This window comes from Nipponia nippon, unplaced genomic scaffold, assembly GCF_047370975.1.
Source record: "Nipponia nippon isolate SJK-2023a ecotype South Korea unplaced genomic scaffold, ASM4737097v1 scaffold_24, whole genome shotgun sequence".
Taxonomy (NCBI): Eukaryota; Metazoa; Chordata; class Aves; order Pelecaniformes; family Threskiornithidae; genus Nipponia; species Nipponia nippon.
This window is the reverse complement of record NW_028262341.1, coordinates 282,178-305,330: the sequence shown is the minus strand read 5'-3', so window position 1 is coordinate 305,330 and position 23,153 is coordinate 282,178. Positions and strand designations below refer to the sequence as shown.

The window sequence follows — 23,153 nt, the reverse complement described above, 5'->3', positions numbered from 1 at the left end:
TTTTACATATGACTATGAAAAACTCTTTATTGGGTATAAATGCTTGAAGGTTTCTTTACAGTCAACTCACTTTTATCCTGAGTCTTCAGTGGGTTACAGATGTCTTCTAGAGTAACTTGTCGTGCCTTGGTCTTCTTTTCACAGGGTTCATTGCTTTCAGTTGATGTTCTCCTTTTTGTGCCAAATTCAGAAGCCTGAAAACATAAATTAAACAAAGAAGTTCAGTTACTTTTTCTCTTTGCCATCCTCTATGAAAGACAACAACGCACCCAAGGATTTCATAAAGAGATAATGCAAAACGCAAAATTAATTTACAATATGTGAAATCCCCTAACTATTTTAACTACCTATATTTTTTGTTTATAAAACAGTTCTTCTAACATTCAACACTACAAGAGGAAGAGTAATAGTGCATTCTGTGAACAAGTTGGCTGTTCTGCTAGAAAAGAAACACCTGCAGCTACCATGGCTTCAGAAGGCAGCTTAGAGCTACTTCTGTGGCAGAGACCTGAACCAGCACTGAACAGACTTTCCCATCATACCACACGATACCACCCTGTGTCTGAATCAGACCTCTTCTGCAAATCCTCATGCCCACAGTTCCAGAGCCCTCTTCTTGCCAGACACTGGCTATTCACCTCCAAAGGCACTACTTCCTATGGCCTACATCCCAATGATGGAGGAGTACCTTCTCCACACCATCCTGGAAGTGTTAATCAAGACTTAAAAGATTTTCCTAAACTATCTGTAAACACCTAGCTAGCATGATCCTGGGTTTGTTCAGAATACAGTACTTTTGACTACTGCTCCTTAGATGGCTTTTGACACATGCACTTTTAATGCTTCGTAAACAGAAAATTCATCAATTTATGTTGTTTCATCATTGATGTATTATTTGACAGAATGCAAGAAGTATAAACAAATATAAAGAAGACATTTGCAACTGCAACAATGTACAAACACATTATCATTTCACTTTGCGGACAAATACACAACAGCTGCTTTTAGCAGCTTGTATCCGCATTTCATATGGTAATCTCGGATGGTTTAAGTGTATTACTGGGGAAGTTCAATCTCCTTATAACTAAGGAGGAACTCCACCCTCAGCAACTAAGCCCATAACCTCTACGTAGTGTATCCATATGCACAGCCCACATGAGTAGCAAAATATTTCCCTTCCAAGTCCACTATTATATACCACCAGATCAACGCTAATTAGGAAGCATGGACAGAAAGAGGTATCACACTTTTCAAAATATATTTGGACCAAAGATAACACAAAAGGTTGACTTGAGATACACGTGAAAAAAAGCATACAACTTTCCAAGGCCAAAAAGGACTAGAAACATTAACTACAGGAAAATACAAACTCAGAATGAAATCCAGTCGCTGAGCGACAGCAATTTTTTCCCAGCAGCGATATGGAGAGGCTGCTGGATCACCGCAGGCTCTCTTGGCCTCGCACCTAACAGCGGACGAAGAGCCATCCGAGCTCCATGATCTGGGCCACGAGCTCAGCCCACGGCATGCCAGGAGCAGAACCTGTGCCAGCAGGTCCAACACTACTGCGAGGGAGCGAAGCCCCTGTGACACAAATCGGCACATTGGCTTTGCCAAGCTCACCGTACCCATGTCAAGCTTCAGTTCCTACAAAACGGGTATATCCTGGCTGTTTCCTGAAAGGCTAGGTATCGCTACCCTGTGTCGCGCAAGGCAAGGATGCTACAGCAGGCGTTGGCGACCGGGGGGCCGCCGTAGGGCACCCCTTGCTGCAGCAGGGCCGTGGCCAGCTCCAGCCATCCCTTCTGACAGGACCTGCTGACACGGGGTAACCAGACAGGCCGAGGGCCGCCAGCCACCACCAAGCGGGTTCCCCCGCAGGGCCTCTGAGGCCCAGCCCGCGCTCTTCAGGCGCCCTGAGCCCCAACCGCCGCCCGGGGACGCCCCCGCCGCCGCCCCGGGCGCACCGTCTGCCTGCCGGCGCCCTGCTCCCCGCCGCTCGCCGCCGCTCCGAAGAACCTGCTCAGCACCAGCTGCTGCCCCCCGCCGCCGCCGCGTTCCTGCCGGCGCCCCCGCGGCATGGCGATGGCAGCGGCGATGGCGGACCGCGGGCCGAGGCCGCGGGCACCGGTACCACCTTCCTCGCCGGAAGCGACGGCGGGCGCGGGGCGGGGCCGCGGGGGAAGCGCCTCCGCCAGCGGGCGCGCTCCGCTCCGCTCCCTCCACCCTCCCGCCTCAGCCCTGCCGCCCCCGCCCCCTCACGCCGCCCCGCCCCGCCCTCCCCGCTGCTGCGCGCTCGCTCGCTCGCTCCGAAGTCAGGCGCGACGGGAGGCGGCGGTGGGCGCCATGGTGCGCTCGCTCAACTCCATCGTGGCCGTGTGCCAGAACATGGGCATCGGGAAGGACGGCAGCCTGCCCTGGCCGCCGCTGAGGTACCGCGGGTCTGGCGGTGTTCTTCCCGCCGGAGCGGCGGGGGAGCGGGCGAACTGCAACTCCCAGCGTGCGGCGCGGCGCGCTCCCCGCCGGCGGGCGATGTGGAACCGCGCGTTGCGCGCTGGGAGTTGCAGTCAGGGAGGGCGATGCTCAACAGGGCGGGAAAGTGCCCGCGGTGGCTGTTGAAGGGGCCGCGGCCGGGCCATGGCTGCCGGACCCGTGGCCGTGCCGGCCAGCCCCGCGGGGTGCGGGGAGGCGCGTCGGCAGGCTCCGGGCCGTGGGTTCTCTCTCATGCAAGCAGAGCCGGCGCCAGCGGTCTCGCTTCAGGCGTGACACCGGGCCCGGCCCCGTCCAGCCTCTCCTCCCGGGCGCCGGCGGCACTTGCGTTATGGGTTTTTTTTCCAGTTAGAGAAATGTAACTTATTCCTGAACCACGTTGTAATGCTCTTCTTGTTCTCTTGCCAGGAATGAGTACAAGTACTTCCAGAGAATGACTAGCACATCCCATGTGGAAGGTAACATTGTACTTGTTGCTCAGGTGTCCCTCTACTTATTAAAATTAGTTTGTGTGGTACCAGTCACGGAAAAGACTGGTAATTTTACTTTTCCCTGACTTAAAAGTGCTGCTTCTGTAAACAGCCTGCCCTCCCAAGCCTCACAAGTATTTTACCCCTTTGTAAATATGTCATCTGCAGATTGTTTCAGTTAGATAAAGAAACTGGAGGTGAACCAGATGTTTCAGGACTGCAGGTGATTTGTAAATAAAAAGAATTTCAAAGTTCTGTTTCCCCGACAGCGTAGAAAATTTCGCCTATCTGCCTTTACCTACAACTCCAACCCTGAATAAATAAAAAATGGAAAGGTTTTTATATGCTGATTAATTAGCAGAGTTTTTTTTTCAGGCTGTATTAGCTTATCTAACTTGTTTGCTGTAGCTCAGCCTTGGCCATTTGTTCCACCCCTCTGACCCTTGTGACAGTAATTTTGCTTGGTTTTCTGAGTGCTGAGCCATCCCAATACGTCAGAAAACCCTAACCGTACTGATAATATGCAGCAACAATACTGCAACCGTATGCAGTATATCTGTACACAGTAATATGGAACCATACTGGTAATATGCAGCAATAATGTTCAGGCCCAGCGAGACCTTTGCAGCAAAGTAATATAGACTCTATTGATTTGGTGAGATAAAACCAGTTATTGCGGAGTGAAAAAAATCGTGAAAATCAGCACAAACAAACAGGGATAGGAATGCAAAGGATGAAAACAGCCAATTTGTTTTGACTGGGTAGTTATCACTGCTAGAAGAGAAAAGTCTTGCCTCATTGCCCCCATTCCTTCTCACACTGACTTTAGTGCTGGTTTGACATTTCCTTAAGCTGTTTTAATTCTCTAACCCAGTAGACTAGGCTACTGGGTGTCTGCGGGGACTGCCAGTACAAGGTGTGTGGTAGGAGCGGGAAGGAGTCATTGGGAGAGGAGGAACAGGACCTCCCTGAGCCATGCAGCTGGCTCACTGCATCTAGTGGAATCAGATCCACGAGAGACAACAGATTTATCCTCACGTTTCTGCTGCTTCTCTATTTGCCAAGAGAGTGGTCACTCTCTTTCCTGTGGTTTTTTTTTTCATGCTCCTGTTAAAACTGCTGTCTAGCAAAACTCATTTGTTTGCTAAAACTTCTGGGCAGACTAACATGTGCCCTTGTTTTGATTGAGTGACCTATTCCATATTCTGATTTGAAGGTCTGTTCCATATTCCACAAGGAATATCTAATCTCACTTTGCAACAGTCTTAAGTGAAGGATTTTACTTATGTTTTGGAGACCTGATTCAACCCATTGCAACCTTACGTACAAAAAAGATACAACACACATTTAAGTCTTTTTATATGTCTGCAATATGCCTCTTACCTAGCACAAATAACCCATAATCAAAAAAAGATGTTTTAAATATAATTAAAAAGAAAAGTTTTGCTCCATCCTGCCTGCAAATCTTTTGATAAGCTATGACCTTAGATGCTAGGCAGTTAAGTTGCTTCATAACCAGACCTCTTAATGGATTATGCTGCCAGAAATCTTCACAGCAAGGATATCACCATTGGCTCAAAAAAAGTCAGAAGAGTCACTGACTTTTGAAAGTGGGAAGAATACAGCAGAGAAGCATCATCTGATCTTGCTTTTAATGTGCTTGCATACCTGCACTGGCCGCTGCTGTAAGTTAGCAATTGGTCTGGACAAATCTTTGTTCTGACCCCATAAGCATCCCAGTGTGAATCTTTAGTAAGAAAATACATATATTTTTCAGAACTTGTGCATTTCCTTCAGCAGTGGTGCCGGTGGTCTGTGCTAACATATCTAAACTGACACTGCAGTATGTCCCTTGGAAACTCGCTCATGAAGCTTATTTGCAGGAGAAGGGTCTTTAGACACCTAATAAACAACTGGAGCATTGGTTCTCTGGGGTGATCTAGTAGATCCAGCCTCTCAGATCAAGAAGCACGGAGGACAGCTGGGAAGAAATACTAAATTCTCTAAAATCCCTCCTGCGTTGTAGCACTGTAAAAAACTTCCTGTTACCTTTTGTGAGTCTCAACCTCTGTGTTTCTCTGACAACTCCATTTGCTCATAAAGAGAAACCCTTATCAGAGTATATATAAGAGATAATCAGGTTATGAATGTTTGGGTTTGGTCAGAAATTATACTTATGGGTGAATTCTAGAATATGTTTGAACACCTGTTTCACTTCTGCTTTGGATTTAATTTGGCTGGTTCTTCTTCTAAAAGTTATCCTTTTACCTAGCTTTTTTTTTTTTTTAAATAACTCTCAAAGCTGGCAATGATTCCTGATCATATAACTAGAATGATGGAACATGCAAACACACAGTCGATTACCGTATGCTGCTGGGATTTATAGAGACGACTGATGTTTTTTCACACTAAGAGAACTCTTTTGAGGGTGTGAGTTGGTCTGACCCACAAAGATTAATTTGGCCCCGTAACTACAGCAGAGCCAACATCTGTGTAATGCATGTAACGGGCAGTGACATGCCTTTTTTTATTTTCTTTCAATTATAAGTTTATAGTTGTGGATGAGACTACTTTGGTGTCTGTGGCCTGCCAAGGCTTTGAGGCCACAAATACGAGGTTCTATGCATGGGACTAATTTGAGAATCAGAGCCTAAGCTTGTACTTTTATTAACTGCTGAAATGAAGTTCAGAAGGGAGAGGGAAAGTCCAGCAGATGTCACTAAACAACCAAAACAATTTTGGGACAGAGCAAAAATACCCTTTAAATAAGTGTTTTCTCTCTTACTCAGGTAAACAGAATGCCCTGATAATGGGTAAAAAAACCTGGTTCTCCATTCCTGAGAAGAATCGTCCTTTAAAAGACAGAATTAATATAGTGCTCAGCAGGGAGCTCAAGTATGTATGATGAATAATAGCCCTGTAAAATAATTAACAAGTCTGCACCTAAAAAGATGTATAGCAATACATCCTAAAGTAATTCTAAATGCAACATTTTTGATACCTGCTTAGTAAGCACCTCTGCTATTGGTTCTGAGTGATATCACTACTTTACCTTTAATTTTTTAATTATTATTTTTATTTAATTTATTTTTTTAATTAATTCAGGAGATAATTGTCATTACTTTGCATAATAAATACTAGTCCTAGTTCTACACACAAACCATCTGACAATTGTCAGTAGTGTTTCTGACTCATGTATTTAACTGTATTTCTCTATTCCTGGTTATATTGGTGGCCCTTACTCCCTTTTTTGAAGTTTATATTTACTAGCATTTAAGCAAAAAGAACTGTCCTTTTCCAGAGTTCTCTCCTTGAATCCATCACCTGCATTCATCCAAATATTCTTAAACAAAAATGTCCACTCATAATAGCTTATTGATTTGGAGGATGTTGGTGGATTTTGGGCTGAATATGGGGTGGGGGCAGGGGATAGGGGCTTTTTGTCTAGTTTTGTTGAATGAGATATTAATATTCTAGAATTCAAAGAGAAATCTGTATTTAATTTTGTAGATATCTAAATTTCTCAGTTACGCTTTTTTAAAAATATGATGTAAAATTTCAGGTCTGTAATTTATAATGCCTCTTAAGTCACAGGTGTGATTAAACTGTGATTTATTAAACAATCCTGCGGTCAGATGAGAATTCTAACATAGTTTAGCAATAATAGGCATTTCAAAATAATTAACTAATGTGAAACATTTAGTCATTTGTGAATTCAGCAAAACACATTGTATGTCTAGAGTGTATTGATTATCAGGATGAATGGTCCTTTAATTATTTAGTAATAAAACTTGGCTTTTTCTAGGGAAACCCCAAAAGGAGCACATTATCTTTCCCAAAGTCTGGATGATGCTTTAGCTCTTTTGGATTCACCAGAGTTAAAAAGTAAAGTAGACATGGTTTGGATCGTCGGAGGCACTTCAGTTTACAAGGTACATTTAGAGTACTCCTAAATTACTCATTTTCTGCAAAGGAATGAGGATGGCTCAAGTTCCTATTACTTCTGCTTTAGGAAGTGCCTTTCCTTCACGTGGCCCAGCAAACTCCAGTGATTCCAACAGAACAAGTCTTGGAGTGTCACGTTTCAATTCACAAGTTTAAGATACCTGTTCAAGTAACCAAATGTTGCTCTTGCTAATGGTCCAGCATCATACAGTCATTGTGCTTTTGAAAGCTTTTCTTAAATATTTAAATTGTTAGGTTTTTACACCAAGACCCGTATTGTTATGTTTATTTTACTGAGGGAGTTGACTGTCTCTGCAGAGGATGTGGGAAAAAAGGAAAAATGATCCTGCATTTTTAGCCAGGTATGATACTTTGTACAGGTATACAGGTAAGAAAAGAGGATTTAGAAAGAGCTGGTAGGTGATGGTGTCAGCAATAAGAGGAGGTAATCATACCACAAAACGTAGAACTGACTCTCTTTTCCCATCCAGCAAACAGGCATCCCTACTGTTCCCACTCCCCATGTTTCTCTTGGTGTCTAGGGTGTCTTGGTATTCAGGTGTCTGTTCATGTGCCAAAAAGGCAGCGTGTGCTGCTTTATTCTCAGGAGACCATCTTTGCACAGACAAAGCCCTGTATAAACTGTCCTGTTTTCCCACAAATGCGGTAGTCCTCCCTTTAGTTAACTAAGATACTAGCTGTGCAACTTGAAGGTCTGCAGTAAAACCTATCTTGTTGCCCTGTGTTTCCTCAGCCATCTTTCTTCCTTCCCGCAAACTCTTCCTCATTTTCCGTTTATACACATGTAGAGTTTAGTCAGCTCTCCATGCCTCCACCTGCATCCCTAGAGTCATCCTTTCAGCTCCTACACAGTCAGGAGGTTCTGCCCTTTAACTCTCAGTTGATTTTGTCGCCTTTTGTTAAGTTCTCATATAATTTGCATTTATTGTCCAACAGTACCACACAAAAGATTATGGCCATCAACCCTAGTTCCTTTCTTATCAATCAGGAGAATATGGAATTACAGCAGTAAGCATTCTTTCTTCTGATTAAAAAATGTTAATTAAGAATTGTAAAGCAGTTTTTTTTATATATATAGTAAAGGAAAAACAGTTCTGCGGTCCTTCAGTCATTAGAAGTATGCTGGGAAATATACTCCACTTCTTGTTTGGCACTTGGGCTTTAGGCATGTGATGAAAATGCCATCATGCTCCCGGTCGCAAATTAGGACTGATAATAGGCTTTGTGTACGGGGTGGGAAAATACATGTTCTGCTATTTCTTGCCTTTGCAGTTTGTGCCTTTCATGAATGTCTTCTCTGTGTCTTAGGGAATGCATCTTTTACAGTAAAAAAAGCAAAGTAGTTAGATATTGCTAAGGTTGTAAGAAAAATAAGATGCATATGCAAATAGTATGTAAAACACTGTTGTTCGTCTTTTTTTTTTTTTTTTTTTTTTTAATTTATGTTTTATAATCACTTTTGCATGTGGTGAAGTCCACCATATTATTTGATGTCCAAATGCATTCAGTCTATAATCAAGTATTATCCTACAGAAGTAACCTGTCCTTCACTCTCAGCCATTAAAATGCCTGCTTCCAGGCAGTAAGTAGCAAGTTTAGTTCTGGAGACAGAGTCTCTTCAGCTTGGGCATAACTGCCCAACATGAGGAAGAGACTAGATTTGGCTTCTGCCTGTAATTCTGCAGGATGCATAGTGCGAGCACAAGCATTTACCCCTTCTGTGCAATTGCCACAATACTCATCTAGTGCTGTAAAGAGTGATTATTTTTGCATGTTCTTCCAGAAGCGTCTGTCTTGTAGACTTCTAATCTAACTATTTTTCCAGTGTCTGGCTGATACTTTGTACAAAATAACGCCATTTTTTAGACTACTACTCACCAATACTTAAATAGGCAGTTTTGATCGAGAGTACTTTTGCAACATATTACTTGTGCTGATCAGCATAAGGGAATATGACTTAAAATTTCAAGCATCTACTCGGGACGTTTCAAAGGAATTTGTAATTCGTTAGAGAGAAATCTGACAGTTTTATACAGATTCCTGCATTCAGACTGGCTTTGTGATCTTAATTAACAGGGTTTGATGGAAACCATACACCTCTACCAAAACTGCAGGTAATATTTTTAGTGCCTGTATTAAAGATGCACAAAGGATTACAGGAATATTTCCATTATACCATGTAGAAATGTGTGGGAAGTAAAGTAGCAATTGGTAATCAAAGTGAATCATTTTATTCAGTAGTTGTAGGTATTTGCTTCTAAAGCATTATTTTGATCTTACTAGTGTGTATGGCTCAAAGGTTTAGAACTGATTGTGTTTATTAGTACAAGCCTGTGATGGAAAAGTGTCTGTAACTAGAGTCAGATGGTGACATTTCCACTTTTAGCACTTTGGGGAGTTTAACTCAAAGTTCAGATCTTTCAAACTAGGTGGACCTTTACGAAGACAGACCTTGATGATGAGAGCAGGCCACTGTGGAAAGCACCATACTTCTCTTTTCATCTGCCTCCTGCAGATGATGGTCCCAACCACCATCAACCCTTTTCTATTCCTGATCTTGTACCTGGCTCCTCCTACTCACTTACGACTAACACTGCTGTGCCTGCTGCATCTGAGTGTAGCCACACAACAGTGCAGTAGAGAGCTGTTTTGCACCAGGAGGAGCTAGTCCATTATGATCCCACAAAGAAAAGCACCCAGACTCTGTAAAGTGTCATTTAAAATGCTACATATTGGAGCTAACACTTTAAAAAAGGACAGAATAGTATAAGTAATCTTACCTCCCTTTTGATATTCATAAGTGAGTTCTGTGGCATTGAATGAGCCTCTAAGCCACATGCCCCGCAGACCCCGTCTGTAGAAAGGGCTATCCCATTTTGGTCATTCAAGCTATTACAGGACTTTCTTACAAGAAAACAAGTTTATTCATCATTTCTGCTGTCAAACAGAAGGGATGTTCACATGTGAACTTCTTGCTGCTCTTTTAGATAAAGGCAAGCACATGCAGGTGGTATAGTTGTCAGTACTAAGTGGTACCTGCCTACAGGCTCTGTTACCGTTTTCTGGCTGAGCTTGCCCTGTGGCCAAGGAATACCCGCAGCACAGTACAGGCCTGTGTCTATTCAGGTTAATTGTTATGTAGATTGCTAACTCCTTAATGTACAGTGGTCTTTCAGTCAGGATCACTACAAAAGGGAATGGCAAGCTCACATATGCACCTGTTGCACTTACTTTGGGAGGGCTGCTTTGACAGCCTGTCACAGGCTGCTGTGGATATCTTGAAGGCTCAGTAGGAAGACTAATGCCCCCGATAATGGCATTCCTGGAGTCTTCACTGCTCTGCCCTGGTTGATCTGCTGCCCTTGGCACAGGGGTTGAGCTCAGGCTGGTGGCATCCCGTTGGTATGGGGATGCTGGAGAATAAGAACTAGGTGCAGAATGTATTGAATGTGAGGGTACAGAACTGAGGCCACCAGTCAAGAGCTGCTACAACAGCTTTGCCATTACCAGACAGCACTTCGAGAGTCCGTATCATTATTCAAGAGGGTGACTTATTGTCGTGTGGAACCTTTTAAGACCAGCTCCTGACCTTAGCAACTTCTGATCAGTTATCAGTTTGGGATGAAGAGGTCCACCATGATCAGGGTTGTTGTCGCTGAGCTCCCTGAAGCAATCCTCCAAGCCATATTTCTGTAGATGGTATATATGAATGATCGTCCAGGCCTTTGCTCTCTTTGGTTTCCCACATCCCAGCCGGGTTCCAGTCCCAGGGTAGCAAGCCAGAAGGGTTACCAAGGGTGGCCCATGAACTGAGTCAGATTCGCACGTTTCAGGAGGTTTCCAAAGAACCTCAGACTGAAAAGGGATGCTGGCACCTTTCTCCACAGGGTCATTCAAGATGCTGGAATGCCTGCCTTATATGAAATAGTGCATCTGCTCTGTGCCTCATGCTGTGCTGCCCAGATACCATGCTGAAACACAAGCCTGGCTTATCCTTATCCAGAGAGTTGTGCCAAGGTGGAGCATCTACCCAGCTGCCTGAGTGCACAGGGGCACTCTTTGGGACACGGGTGCCCAGCCTGTCTCTCGGTCTCGAGTACGGATGGCTGCTGTGCCCTGCCCAGCCTCTAAGAACTGAGGCAAGCAAAGTGCTAGAGCATGTGCCCCAGGATGGCATTTCAGGACAGGATGCTGCCCTCAGCAACAGAGGGGCAAGGAATGGGATGGAGGAAAGGGACTGCTGCTGTCTACAGCCTCTTCCTTGTAGGGCTGCAGCGGATAGAGGAGCAAGCCTGATAGTCTCTGAACATTTATAAGGACACAGTGCAGCTGTCTATTGCTTATAGCCATCTTGCCCACTGCCCCAGGTTCTCAAGGACACAGTTCTCTCCAGGGTGGTGGGAGTATTGGCATAAGCTGCCTCAAGTCCTGTGAAGAACAGAGAAAGGTGAGCTCTGAACAGGGTGGCCATCCAAGTGCTCATGTAGCTTACATTCATGCTGAGTTCAGCAGCATAGTCTGGGAAACTGTCTCTTCTGGGCCTTAACCTTGGCAACAGGAAAAGGCAGAGCAGCTAGACATAGTAGGCATTTTGGTGGGGATGGGGAGAGCTGAGTAGAGCATTGGTATTAGGAATTCTGAGCAGAAAAGATTGAAAACAGCTCCCACAGTCCACTGAGGGTTCAAAAACCTTGTGCAGCCTTCGTCTTCTTAAATTTGATTTGACACTGATCCCCTCATCAGGTTTGCAGTCTCCTGATGCAGCCACAAGGTAGTACTGTTGCCTCCAGGGAAGCTTTTGGACTTCTCAGGGCACAGGTTTACAAGTTTCATTTCTTTGGATCTCAGTGTGATGCTGTACTGGATCTTCTGCACTATTCTGGATCTCCTGAGTTCTGAAAGGACTTGATGTTGCTATTGATTGTGTGGATGAGGAAGGGGGAGTGTAGCAGCCCAGCAATGGCCAGTAGGTCACAGCAATTACGAAGCCGTTATGCGTCATGAGAGGCACTCCATGATTTTTCGTGAGCACTTGATGTTTTGAGAGCCGTCTGCTGGCTCATGAGTGCTTGTTTTGTGCTGGAAAACTTGTGGTGGTGACTCACTCATTGGTTCTGGCTCTTGAGTCCCTGTTAACTGTTGGAGCTTGTAAGACATGTTCCTGGAGCAGACCTTCTGGCTTGGTTTCATCCCCAAGAAATTTAATTAATGCACACCAAGATTTCTCCCCAGTACAACTAAAGCATGGTGCGTGGGGACAATTGGAAGATTCATTTCAAAACCCCATTTCTGTTCTGAGTTAAGACACTAATGTAGATGCACTCTGTGTGGAGGTATTGTCTCTTAATTGAGAAGTTCAGGTCTTGGCTTTGACTCTGAAAAATAGCGCTACCTGGAGATCCTAAGGGAGTCTGCTCAATATAAATTACATCAGTCGCTTTTAACTGGATTTAAACTGTGTGTTTTAAACTGAATAAAAACAACATTCGGATTTTACTAGGAGTAGGAACTGAAAGTTCAGCACATCCCCAAATATTAGACAGGGACTTTAAAACAAAAAAAGCAAGTGTAGATTTGCTTATGTGGATGGTATGGTCTTATGATATGTTGTTTGAAAAGTGTTTAATAGAAATCTTCCTTTGTAAAAATAACCAAGCACAAATCCTTAATAGTGAACCTACCAGTGGAAAACAAACCACTAGCAACAAAACTTAAAAAAAAAATAAAAGAATTGAAAAATTTGTATGACTCAGGTCCTCATAACCAAGGCCTCTTTAGTAACACCAAAACAGGCTATACGTCAAACAGGTTTTCACCTTGATAAAACAGTTTTTCCTACAGCATCTTGAACATTTAAAATTGCCTCTTCTAATTTATATGTTCCTACTCAGCTTGTTGCTTTCTCAGTGCCACAGAAACAAACAGTGACACTCAAGGTCACATTGCTGAAGTACAGAATTGTATTCGTGTATTAAATTTGGAGAAGAAACTTGTAATTTCATAACAGAACAAAAAGTTCTTTCATAAGAAGTTTTGTTGGTTTTGCTGTTTAGTTAATATCTAGGCTGGCTGTAACAGAAAATAGATGCTGGTGATAAATAGTGTTTGGCGAAATTCTTCAACAAAGAGGCTTGAGCTGGAAAATTAAATTTCCAGTAATCTCCAAGAGAAAATTTTATCTAATATTCATGATCAGGTGTCTTCCTATGTATTAGTATTTGACATACTGTGTTTGGTAATCTACCCCCTTTCATTCTTCAGAATTATTGAATTATGAAGTTGCTATTCATATTTAGTGCAGCAAGTCTCTTGCAGATGATTAATTACCCTCTTAAATAGAGTTTCTTGACTAAGTATATAAGCTTCACTGGGTTCTGAATGCCCTGAGTGGGTTGTGAATGCCACATTTGCTAAGCTTCAAATCTTTGCTGTGCCATAAGGATCACTTCTTTAAAAGAGAGAAGTATTAATGGTTTGAGTCACTAGTTTTATCATGATTTTTTCAAGCCTGCCAAAACTTTACTAGCTAATACTAATATACTAAAATACACATTTTAAAGATTACATTTTAGTATGTCTGAATTTCCTATAAACTATAAAAGATATAATAATAATTTTTCTACTTTCCCTCCATATAAGACAAAGTGCTTTTGAGCTGCGTACCTGTTGGAATGCTTTTAAGCTGCGTACCTACTGAAATAGAGACTAACATGTATGTTGCCATGTTTTTGAAGTGTTGCATTCAGTCTGAGATGTGAGCGAGGACTGAGATCCAGTTACAAGGGAGCTATGCAGACAGCTCATTTTTCCATGCTCACGGGCTCTACTCTTGCAGGTTGCAGTGCTGTTGCTCCCTTCAAACAGTGCTTTCAAAGGACGTGCTGCAAAGAGCAGGCTCCTCTGAGCTGCATGATGCTGCTGACGTGGAGGACATCACACTGCAGGCCCAAAGCATTATTCTGCTCTGGGAGCAACCAGCACAAAAAGCTGAGCACTGCATTGGCTTCTCCACTAGTTCTGTTTTAGAGTGAACTAATTAGTATAGCTTAATCCTATTAACATTTTTGAAAGCTGGTAACATTACCTTGTGTCAGGTGAAGACTGAAGGTTGTCATGGTTGCACTGGCCAAATGTTCTTTTCCTGTCCCACCAAGCTCATGATAATGTTATTTGATTATGCATGTTTATGGTCCTGAGCAGTTGTTTCCAAGGAAGGTCACTGTCTTCCTGGCGTATATGCAAGTGTAGCTCTTTTACTCCATTACTGTAATGTCACAGAATCCTTCTTTACAGGAGAATTTTCTCATGTGTAGTTGTATAGCTTTGTGTAGTTCTCTAAACAAAAAGATGGGAATGGGAAGACAATTTTCCTGTATTCCTGTGAGCTTCTAGGTGTTTTTTGAGAACGGGTTTGAGTATTCTTAGTGCAATTCCCTAATACCTCTTTTATATAAAAGTGGCAGGGTCACAGCATTACAGCTGACAGCACTGTCCTCCCATAGAGATTTATGTTTTGTAAAAATATATCCGTGACTATTGTAGTCATGCCTCCGGTGGCCAATACTTCTTGCTCTTACCTAGTTATAAATAAAAGTAGAGGAGAACAGAACTACAATATTAGCCGTGGACTAGTGGATTAACTAATAATTTCTTTTAAAAGTTTAAGAATGTTCTTTAATTTAGCATCTTTATACTTTCAGAGACTTAAGAGGGACATATCCAGCCTTTACAGTACAGTCATCAAAATAGAGGATTTTTAATGTGGAAAGAAAGGTGTAATATTGCTATTACTCCTAAACAAGTTTTTTTTGTGCTTGTTCTTATGAACAAACATACTGATTTGACATTCCTCTCGGAAAAAATAATGACTAAAAAAGGTTCATATATGAGTCAGTTGCAGACACAAATCATGCAGCTGTGAAAGGTTGTTGCTTTTTAAGTTCTTTTTCAAAGATGCTTGCAGAGATCAGAGAGGAAAAGATTTAAAAGACCCTCCTTTTAGATGAACACATGGAAAATTCTAGTGACTAAGGTGTATCTGTTTCTGCAAGGGCAAAATGGGCAGGCTTTTCGATAACGGTCACAGAAGAATTTTGTTGCACTTGTCTTTGTCCCTGGCAGAGAACTGGTGGTGGCAGCTACGACAGTGTCTCCTCCCTCGCTAGGCTTAGCCCTAGTGGCTTGGGAAGGAAGGGCTGTTCTCCACCTCACTAAGCTCAGCCCTAGCAGTGTGGGAAGGAAGGATTTTGGAACATGTTGATTCTCCTGGTTATCACCACAACTCTCCTAATAGCCAAAGTTTAGCTTAGGCAAGTTCTTTTACCTACGTAAGATCGAGAACTTTGTGAGATCTTCAGCTGTGAAATTTTTTTAATGTATAAAACATATTTTGTAATACTCTTGTGGCTTCAAAATGCAGCTTGCCTACATGATCCAATACATTTTAAGGGTTGAAGAACAGAATGCAAATAAACAGACTTGTTTATTTTGAAATTCTCTCTTTTATAGTGTTCTCGTATTTTGTTTGGATTGGCAATGTTGTTGTCTAGAAAGACACTTGAAAAATAAGTGCCTCACATAGTTACTTTGGCTGTTTTACTTGTTTGTGTAATCAGTAGAAGATGAGAAAGCAGCAGCAGTGTGCATGTGTGTCCTAAAACCTGTGAATCTTTACGTGACTAGAAATAATTGGTGCCTTCTACAGCAATTGGTTACAATGCCCACTGGTTTACACTGGTTTGGTGATTAGATCTATAAAAGATCAATTTTCCATATAATACTTCTGAAACTACGTGTAATACACAGCTATTCTTCGTTGCAGAGCTTCAGGGCTGTTTTAACCTGTGTTCTACAAAGAGAAACTAATTCAAGGCAATGGTCCTGCACATGCAGACATAATCTAATCTTGTACGGTTGTCAGTCCAATGCAGCTGGAAATTAGGGGGAAGATCATCCTTTTTGCTTTCTGCTTCAGAGGCAGGCCTGCCAAGGATTTCTTGGAAGTGAGCAAAAACACGAGGGTATGCTAAAATCTGTTCACGGGGTTATGAAGATATATGTGGGTAATAAAGGACTCTGGTTCGCATATAACGTTGACGTACCTGGGATGGAGGTAACACGTAACAGGAGGGATCCTGACACCTCAGCTCTCCTGTCTTCCCTCTCTTTGGAAAGTCATCTCTGCTTGAGGAGTGGTTCTGGTGTTTCTGAGAGATCAACAGCCATGGTTTGAATAGGCTGTGCTTTAATGTGAACCAAAAATCAGCGTTGCTTTTCGCTGTTGCATCAGGCTGTAATATCTTAAAAGGTTCAGTAGCTGCAATGCAAGGAGGTGAGCCTGTGTGGAGAGCAAACATATATGCAACTCCCAAGGGAAACCAGTGCAGGTACAAATACAGTCCAAGGATAACTGAATGGATTATGAGGGAAAAACACAGTAAATTAAAATCGTACCAAGAATGACTTTGAAACCCAGTGTGGCAATGGAGTGAGGGTAAGGTAATGACCATGAAGTGAGGATGCAGATTTTTCAAATTTACAGAAGCACGAGCTCAGAGATGTCATCATCTTGTTTTAAAAATCTCCTCCCCTTGCCCTGGTACAGTTTCCAACAAGTCCTCTCTTACTATCTATCTTTTCCATCAAATACATAGTCCTCGCATTTACAAAATATGCAAAAACAAAAAAGGCAGTACGGATCTCCTTATTGGAAATGGTTTGCCTATTGAAGATTGTGCTAACTTCCCACAGTATTGCCTGGTCACTAGAAATATATTTAGTTACTGCACATTCTGTTTAAATATTCAAGATTATTTACATCTAGCTTTCTATTATGTGTATGTTACATTAAAACAAAGTCATATTCACGTATTCTGTTCATTAGAGTAAATATGCATAATATATATTTCCTTGATTAAATTCAGAGTAAGTATGTCAATATTCTATCAAATCAGCACTATGCATCCTCTAACTTGTCTTCTGTACCCAAAAACGTGGTGAAACTGATGGAGTAGGATGGACACGGCAAGAGTGAATTGAATGTCAGTGAGGAACTACGTTAATCCTCACGAAAATACCAGAGTTGTGATACAGACCCTTCCCCATCTTGCCAGGTCCATAGCAGTAGTTTAAAGAGGCTATTTCAGAGTCCAGTCCTCTCTGAACAGGTTCCTTTAGATGCTCCATGTGTGGAAGGTGTCATGTTTGGTACAAAATTTACTTATCTGAAGTTACTGTCAGGGAACATGGAGGACCAGGTGCTCCCAAAGGGACAGGAGCTGGGACCCGTGGCCAGCAACCTGACTGACATGACAGGGGTGTCACCAGCTCATGGTGATGAGGCAGGTCCACAGGGTGGGATCGGGCCCCATGAAGGTAACCAGAGTCAGACATAGCCCTAGGATGACTCGATGGGGCCATGGGTACAGGCCAAGGCCAGGTCAGGATGCCAGCCCATGGCCTGATTCAACTATGTACTTAAATGACAATACAAGTGAAAATTACACTTAGCAGAGTAACGCAACTGAAATACAACGTTGAATCACTTCACAAATGTGTTTCTCCTTGCCCTTTGCTGTAATATGTTCACTGGGCGTTCCCAGCTGCTGAAAAGGAATGTATGGGTTGAAACCAGCTCAAGCCTGTTGCTCTTCTCCAAGTTCTTTTTGTTTGTTGTTCAATTTTCGTAGGCCATGTACACACGCAGACCCCCCAGAGCTGGTCTGGCTAACTCAGGAAGCATTTGGACTTTTTTTATTAACCTGAGAACAAGCAGTTACACAGCTGGTTGTTTCGCTCAACTAATGCAACCGTTTATCTAGAACGGGGGTCACCCTCTGCTCCCCTTCGTGCTAAGTTCAGCTTTCTTTGCAGTATCTGTGGCCAGTCACTCCATATGCTCTTCCCTGACCTGTCTTGGTCTATTCCCACAGAGCTGGATAGGAAGTTGATTTATTCCTCTACTACAAAACAAAAGTATCTCTGTTTACAGAATACGGTATGTTTTCTTTTGTGAAGCAGACTATTCTTCTGTCATTCTGCAGGTGTGTGTTTCTCCTCTTACCTCCTACCCTTCTTTAAAGAAAGAAAAAACATGATATTTATATACAAACTAGATGAACAGCAGTTCAGTGCTGTTGGATGCTGGTGTGCTGTGACTTACCCCTTCCATTTTAAGCCATTCACTAGTAATAGAGCAACTTTTCTAGAAACTAACTTCTCAGCAGTGATACCAATTAATTTTATTGGATTAAATTTGCTATTACTTGGTTCCTGTACTTGTCAAAGTAGTACCTAATAGCATGCTGCATGGTGAATCACCTTTAACAAAGAGCATTGCTCACTGCCAATTTAAAGGAAAGGGAGAAACAGCTTTAAGATTTTAAAAAATATATTGTATCCAGGCACCAGTATAGCTTTTAATGGGTTATTTTAGTGCGGAGAAAGTCTGGAAGAGGTGACTTTTCAGTCTGATCTGGAAACAAAACGTCTTTTTTTAGCTCCTGAGTTTATGTGCATTTGTTAGTGAGGAACTCGCCTAACAGGTGTCTTCATAAGTTTTTTCATCCAGGGAGCTTGGAAACTTTCTTTGTTGTTGTTCTTATGTAATTTTCAATGCATATTATCACTTTGGAATAATCCAGAGATCAAACTTTGAAGTTAAACTGATAGATAATTTGATCACTGGAATTGAAAACTAATGCAGAATAAAAATACATTCTAAATCCTTAGTAGTGATATTAATTAAACATTGGAAGAAGTTACCTGGAGGTGTGGGCCTCTCCCACCACTTAAAGCTTCCTGTCTTTCAAAGAGGTATGATTCAGAAATTGCTTGTTGAGACTAGGCCATACTGCTCCTTTCTTCTCACAGGACTACTCATAATTTTTTCTTAATTTCTGTCAGACGCCCCAAGCTCTGAGAATAGGTATTGCTGCCACTTACCAGGTGGAACTGGCACAAGATGAAATTATCCCTTTAGAAAGTGCTCTTGGGCCAAGTCCAAAAGAGGAGATTTATAGTTCTATTTTCATTGCTTTGCTTAAATCCCGTAATATATAAAATAGTAACTGAGTTTCAGTTTTAGATAACATATTTGGTGTGCAATCTACACGTAGAAAATATACTAAGACTCTTGTCTCTTGGTTCTTTTTGAATGCTGCCATGGTGATGGCTGGTACAGGCAGAAGAATTTGGAGAGCTGGTAAAGAAAGCTAGTGTTCCAAATAAGAATTTATGTTATCTTACAGACTTCAAATAGTGTTATAAAACGAGAATATTAAAAATTTTAATAGACAACACTACTTCATGCATGGTTGAGCTGTTTTACAGGGAGCAACTCAATTTTAATTGTTTCTATTGTTTCGAAAGGCAGCGATGGAGAAGCCAATTAATCATCGATTGTTTGTAACAAGAATTTTGCAGGAATTTGAAAGCGACACATTTTTTCCAGAAATTGACTACAAAGACTACAAACTTCTCACTGAGTAAGTATCAAGATGCACACTAGTCTTGTGTTCAGATGGAAGACTTAATAATCTAATTTGAATGTGTAAGGGTCCTATTAAGGCCATGTTCTGTTTTGAGTTAAGAGGTACTTTTCACGGTATTTTTTCTCCAGAGTCGTATTTTACTTAGAACCTGGAATTGCACCACACTCGGCACAGAAAGGTTGTTGGAACTTGCTATTTTCTTCAATCTTCCCATAATCTTTACAGTAAAGAATTGCATTTGTCGGTTTGCTTGAAAAGTAACTTTCTTATTGTTTCTCACTTTAGAGTTACTCAAGTATTTACTCAGCTTCGTAACTCTCCCAGGGAGGGCTGAGCCTTTATAGATTTCTAAGGTTATTCCTTTCTCTTGAGAAAATTACTTCTTCATAACAAACTTAGTAGGATCACGTATTATTTCTGCCATTCACTATGGTTTCTTCTATGTTATCCGTGTCATATTCCAGTCATACTTTTATGTCCTCTCCAATGAGATTACATCCAACAAGCATTAGGGAGGTGGCAAAAATTCAAATACCTGCTTCAAGAATCAGCAAGGAAAGGACCTCTTCCTTCCTCTTCCTGCTACTCTTGTTTTGGTTCCCAGCTGGTTACTGACCAGCAGTGGAAGAAACAGAAAACATGGCAAGTCAAGCTCTCTGCATGGGGCACAGGAATGGATTAGCACTGAAGTGGGGGAGAACAGGTAGGGGCAGGAAAGAAAGATGCGGGAGAGACAAACAAGGTGAGTGGGGAGGATAAGTCACCTTTTTCAACTCTAGCATGTTCTGAACTGCTCTGTGCCATATTGTGAGCCCACTTTAGTATCCTGATGTCAAATCCAAAGCTCCCTCTCTCCCTCTTGATTGTTTCTTAGGTATACATTGGTTTTGGCCAGTGTACTGAAATCAGAATTTGGCCTCAAAGCATGAATTTACAAAATAGCAGATAATTGCCTCACTAAAGTGGAAACCTTATAGAGTCAAACCTAGTGAATAAGATTTAAAATTTCTTTTCCCCTTGAAGTCAACATTACTTGTACAAAATCCTTATTAAGTCACAGGGAGCTGAAGAGAATTTTGAAAGTGTCTCTTAATAAAAACTGTTTTAGTAAATCTGGAATATAGAGGAACACTTTGCCTGGTAGCAGTCGGCTGCTTTAAGAAGCTGTCATAGACTTGTAAGAAACGTTTACCTTAGCATTTCCTCTAAACCATCTGAGGAAAAGCAAAGCAAAAAAAACCCAAAACTGTTCTGTATCTTTTCTGCCTTTGCGGACATTTTAAATAAAGTGTTGGAGGCTTTAATAAAAATGTTGGGTTTTTTTGATTAAGCCAAAAAGGTGGGGTTTTTTTACATCAGAGTATGCTTTCTTGATTTAAAAAGATGTGCATTCAAGTTGCTGGTAGTAGTTAACATGATTCCTAAAAATAGTTTGTACTTAGTATACCTGTGGTAAGGATGGTATTTTAATCTCCTTTTTCAAACAACTCTCTTTTCTAATTGAGTGGATAAATTACAGGTGACTCATAATGATATTTTTATCTACTTGTTGGCTTTGCTTTTTCTTCTCCTCTCTCTCCAGATACCCAGGTGTCCCTGCTGATATCCAAGAAGAGAATGGCATCCAGTACAAATTTGAAGTGTATGAAAAATCTGTCCTGGCACAATAAATGAGGCTTTCTGTACTTCTGTGTAAGGGCAGGCATTTTAAATCATGAAGTCTTATTGAGTCCAAATACATATTAAATTATTGAGATAAAATCCTGCTTGGTAGTACAATACCTCCGTAGTGAATGATTCCAAAAAACACACCCCACACTCTGAATACACACCCTGCAGTGGAAATACGAAGGTGGTCAGCAGCATGAAAGAGGTAGCTCTAAGGAATAACTAAGGTTGCATGAGACCTTGTATTGATCTTGACAATCCATGGCAGCTAACAACTCCACGAGTAATGAAAGGCGTTAGAATGCGTCAGAACCTCTCTACCTAAACAAAGGTTTTGAGTATCTCCTAATTCAAAATGTCCAACATTGAGAAAGTGTCAAAACTCCTGAGTTTAACTGGAATGGTACATAACGTTTATAACAATCTTTGAGACATACTGGTGTAGAAGAAAAGGTAATCAAGTTTGAAAGCATAACAAGAGAAATCACCCAGGGGAGTGTAACAGCACCCAGTTTTCTAAGAGAAGATTAAACCTTGATTTTGCTTGCTTTTGATTAATGAAACCTCTTTGGTAAGAGAAAAACGCTTAGAATATCAGCTATGAACACCTCTTGAATTTTCCGTGGCAATTTACATTTAACTGATAAAAAAGATAATTTTTGCAGCATCTGTTCTGAGTTGTCTCAGTTTTCTCTCTGTTCCTTTTGCATTCTTAAAAATGTAAGTACTTTCCTGTGTTGATCTTTTTGCCCCACGCGTGCTGACTTTACATCAGTCAATAAAGATTAAAACAACAAAGTTATATGCTTGTATAATACAGTCTCCTGAGTTTTAATTTTCCAACACAAAAGGGAAGGAAAAAGACTGTTACCAGGGGGATATTTTTTTTTAGATACAAGTCACGGTGACCCTGACAACAGGAAAAAATAACCTCCCAAAAACGTTTCATATGTACCAGTTACTATCAAAAAACAGGACACTGTTGAAAGCTCTGCACAGCTAGTCTGCAAAGTGCTATGTTTGTGGCAACTGACGTTTATTAAAAGTGGAAGCAAAGGCTTCATGCAGTGTTAACTTACGCTGTGATACTGGTGTGAACATACGTTAGCATACGTTGCAGGAGATATGGTTCACTGAGGCCAAAATGTTTTGTAGAACCGCTTTGGTTGCAAAGAACTTTAGCTTGGATGCAAACAAGCCTACTGGGAACATAAATAGTTACTCTGACTCTTTGCGGACTGACTTAGTCCTCTCCAGATTTAACTAATTATGTTCATTTGTCAAATTCTACAACAAACGAAGTCAATTTATGATTTGTGGAAATGAGAACTTTTGAAATAACACAGCAGTTTCCAACTTAAAACTTTTAGGAACATATTAATGATGCCTTTCCTTCAGTATGCCACTCTGCCAAAAAAACGCATTTTGTTTGTTTTGGTTTTTGTTTTAATAAAAGCACTGCATTTGGACAGCACCTTTTGCCTCAGAGCTTTTCAATACGCCATACAGATTCCAATCAAGAATTAGGAAAATGCACTTGATGGCAGTGAAGTTGGGTCCAAAAGAAGTATGTTCATCCCAAGACGGGCGTACCAACCACTACACAGTTAGATGCTTACTGTTTCAGAAAGATGGATAGGCAGAAGGGCGTACGTCCGTGCGTTCGGGAAGCACGTACAAAGGCTGTTTGCTGACAGGTGTGTTGTTACCAGAGGATGGTTACTGCGCACATTTTTTTAAATCTGTGCCCTTGTAAAGATGCCTTAGATTGTTCATCCGAAAGCTGAAAAATGGTTGTTCTCTTCTTCTAAGGGCCCGAGTTACTAGCCGGAATTTGTATGGGGCCTTTTTTAAAACCAATGCTTTGCTGGGTGACAGGTTGGTTGAAAAAGCAACAGATACAAAGTAAGTGCCATTCACTTGAATTGGGCATTCCACCTGTTAGCTCCCCGTTTATATTTCCCAATACATAAATATTTTATAGTATGGCTTGAAGAAAAAAATCCTTTGTTCCAAATACAACTTTCCCACGTTTTGTTTACTCCCATACCTCAGCAATGCATGATTC

The 23,153-nt window shown here is 41.6% G+C and overlaps 2 protein-coding genes across 3 annotated transcripts in view; one reads left to right on the top strand and one right to left on the bottom strand.

Annotated features, from left to right (window-relative positions):
- MSH3 (mutS homolog 3) overlaps positions 1-2,100 on the bottom strand; it is a 117,658-nt gene extending 115,558 nt beyond the window's left edge. The window contains exons 1-2 of one of the 2 annotated variants that reach the window (XM_087761467.1): positions 1,968-2,100; positions 71-194 (exon numbers count right to left, since the gene is read on the bottom strand). In XM_087761467.1, the coding sequence (XP_087617593.1) occupies positions 71-194; positions 1,968-2,081 (238 nt within the window). In that variant the 5' untranslated portion in view covers positions 2,082-2,100. Of the gene's footprint in view, positions 1-70; positions 196-1,967 lie in introns of those variants that run through there. The other variant, XM_087761468.1, reaches the window with a different exon arrangement.
- DHFR (dihydrofolate reductase) lies at positions 2,080-21,906 on the top strand. The gene is made up of 6 exons (XM_087761469.1): positions 2,080-2,432; positions 2,899-2,948; positions 5,750-5,855; positions 6,766-6,892; positions 19,296-19,411; positions 21,000-21,906. Exons 1-6 carry the CDS (start codon positions 2,080-2,082, stop codon positions 21,085-21,087), a joined length of 840 nt encoding a protein of 279 aa, XP_087617595.1. The 3' UTR covers positions 21,088-21,906.
- Positions 21,907-23,153: the final 1,247 nt, after the last annotated feature.

Bases quoted from the DNA above. Each gene is read 5' to 3' on its own strand.
- DHFR (XM_087761469.1), top strand. From the start codon at position 2,080: ATGGCGATGGCAGCGGCGATGGCGGACCGCGGGCCGAGGCCGCGGGCA. The intron at 5,856-6,765 runs GTATGTATGATG...GGCTTTTTCTAG, and splicing joins GTGCTCAGCAGGGAGCTCAA to GGAAACCCCAAAAGGAGCAC. The intron at 6,893-19,295 runs GTACATTTAGAG...TTGTTTCGAAAG, and splicing joins GAGGCACTTCAGTTTACAAG to GCAGCGATGGAGAAGCCAAT.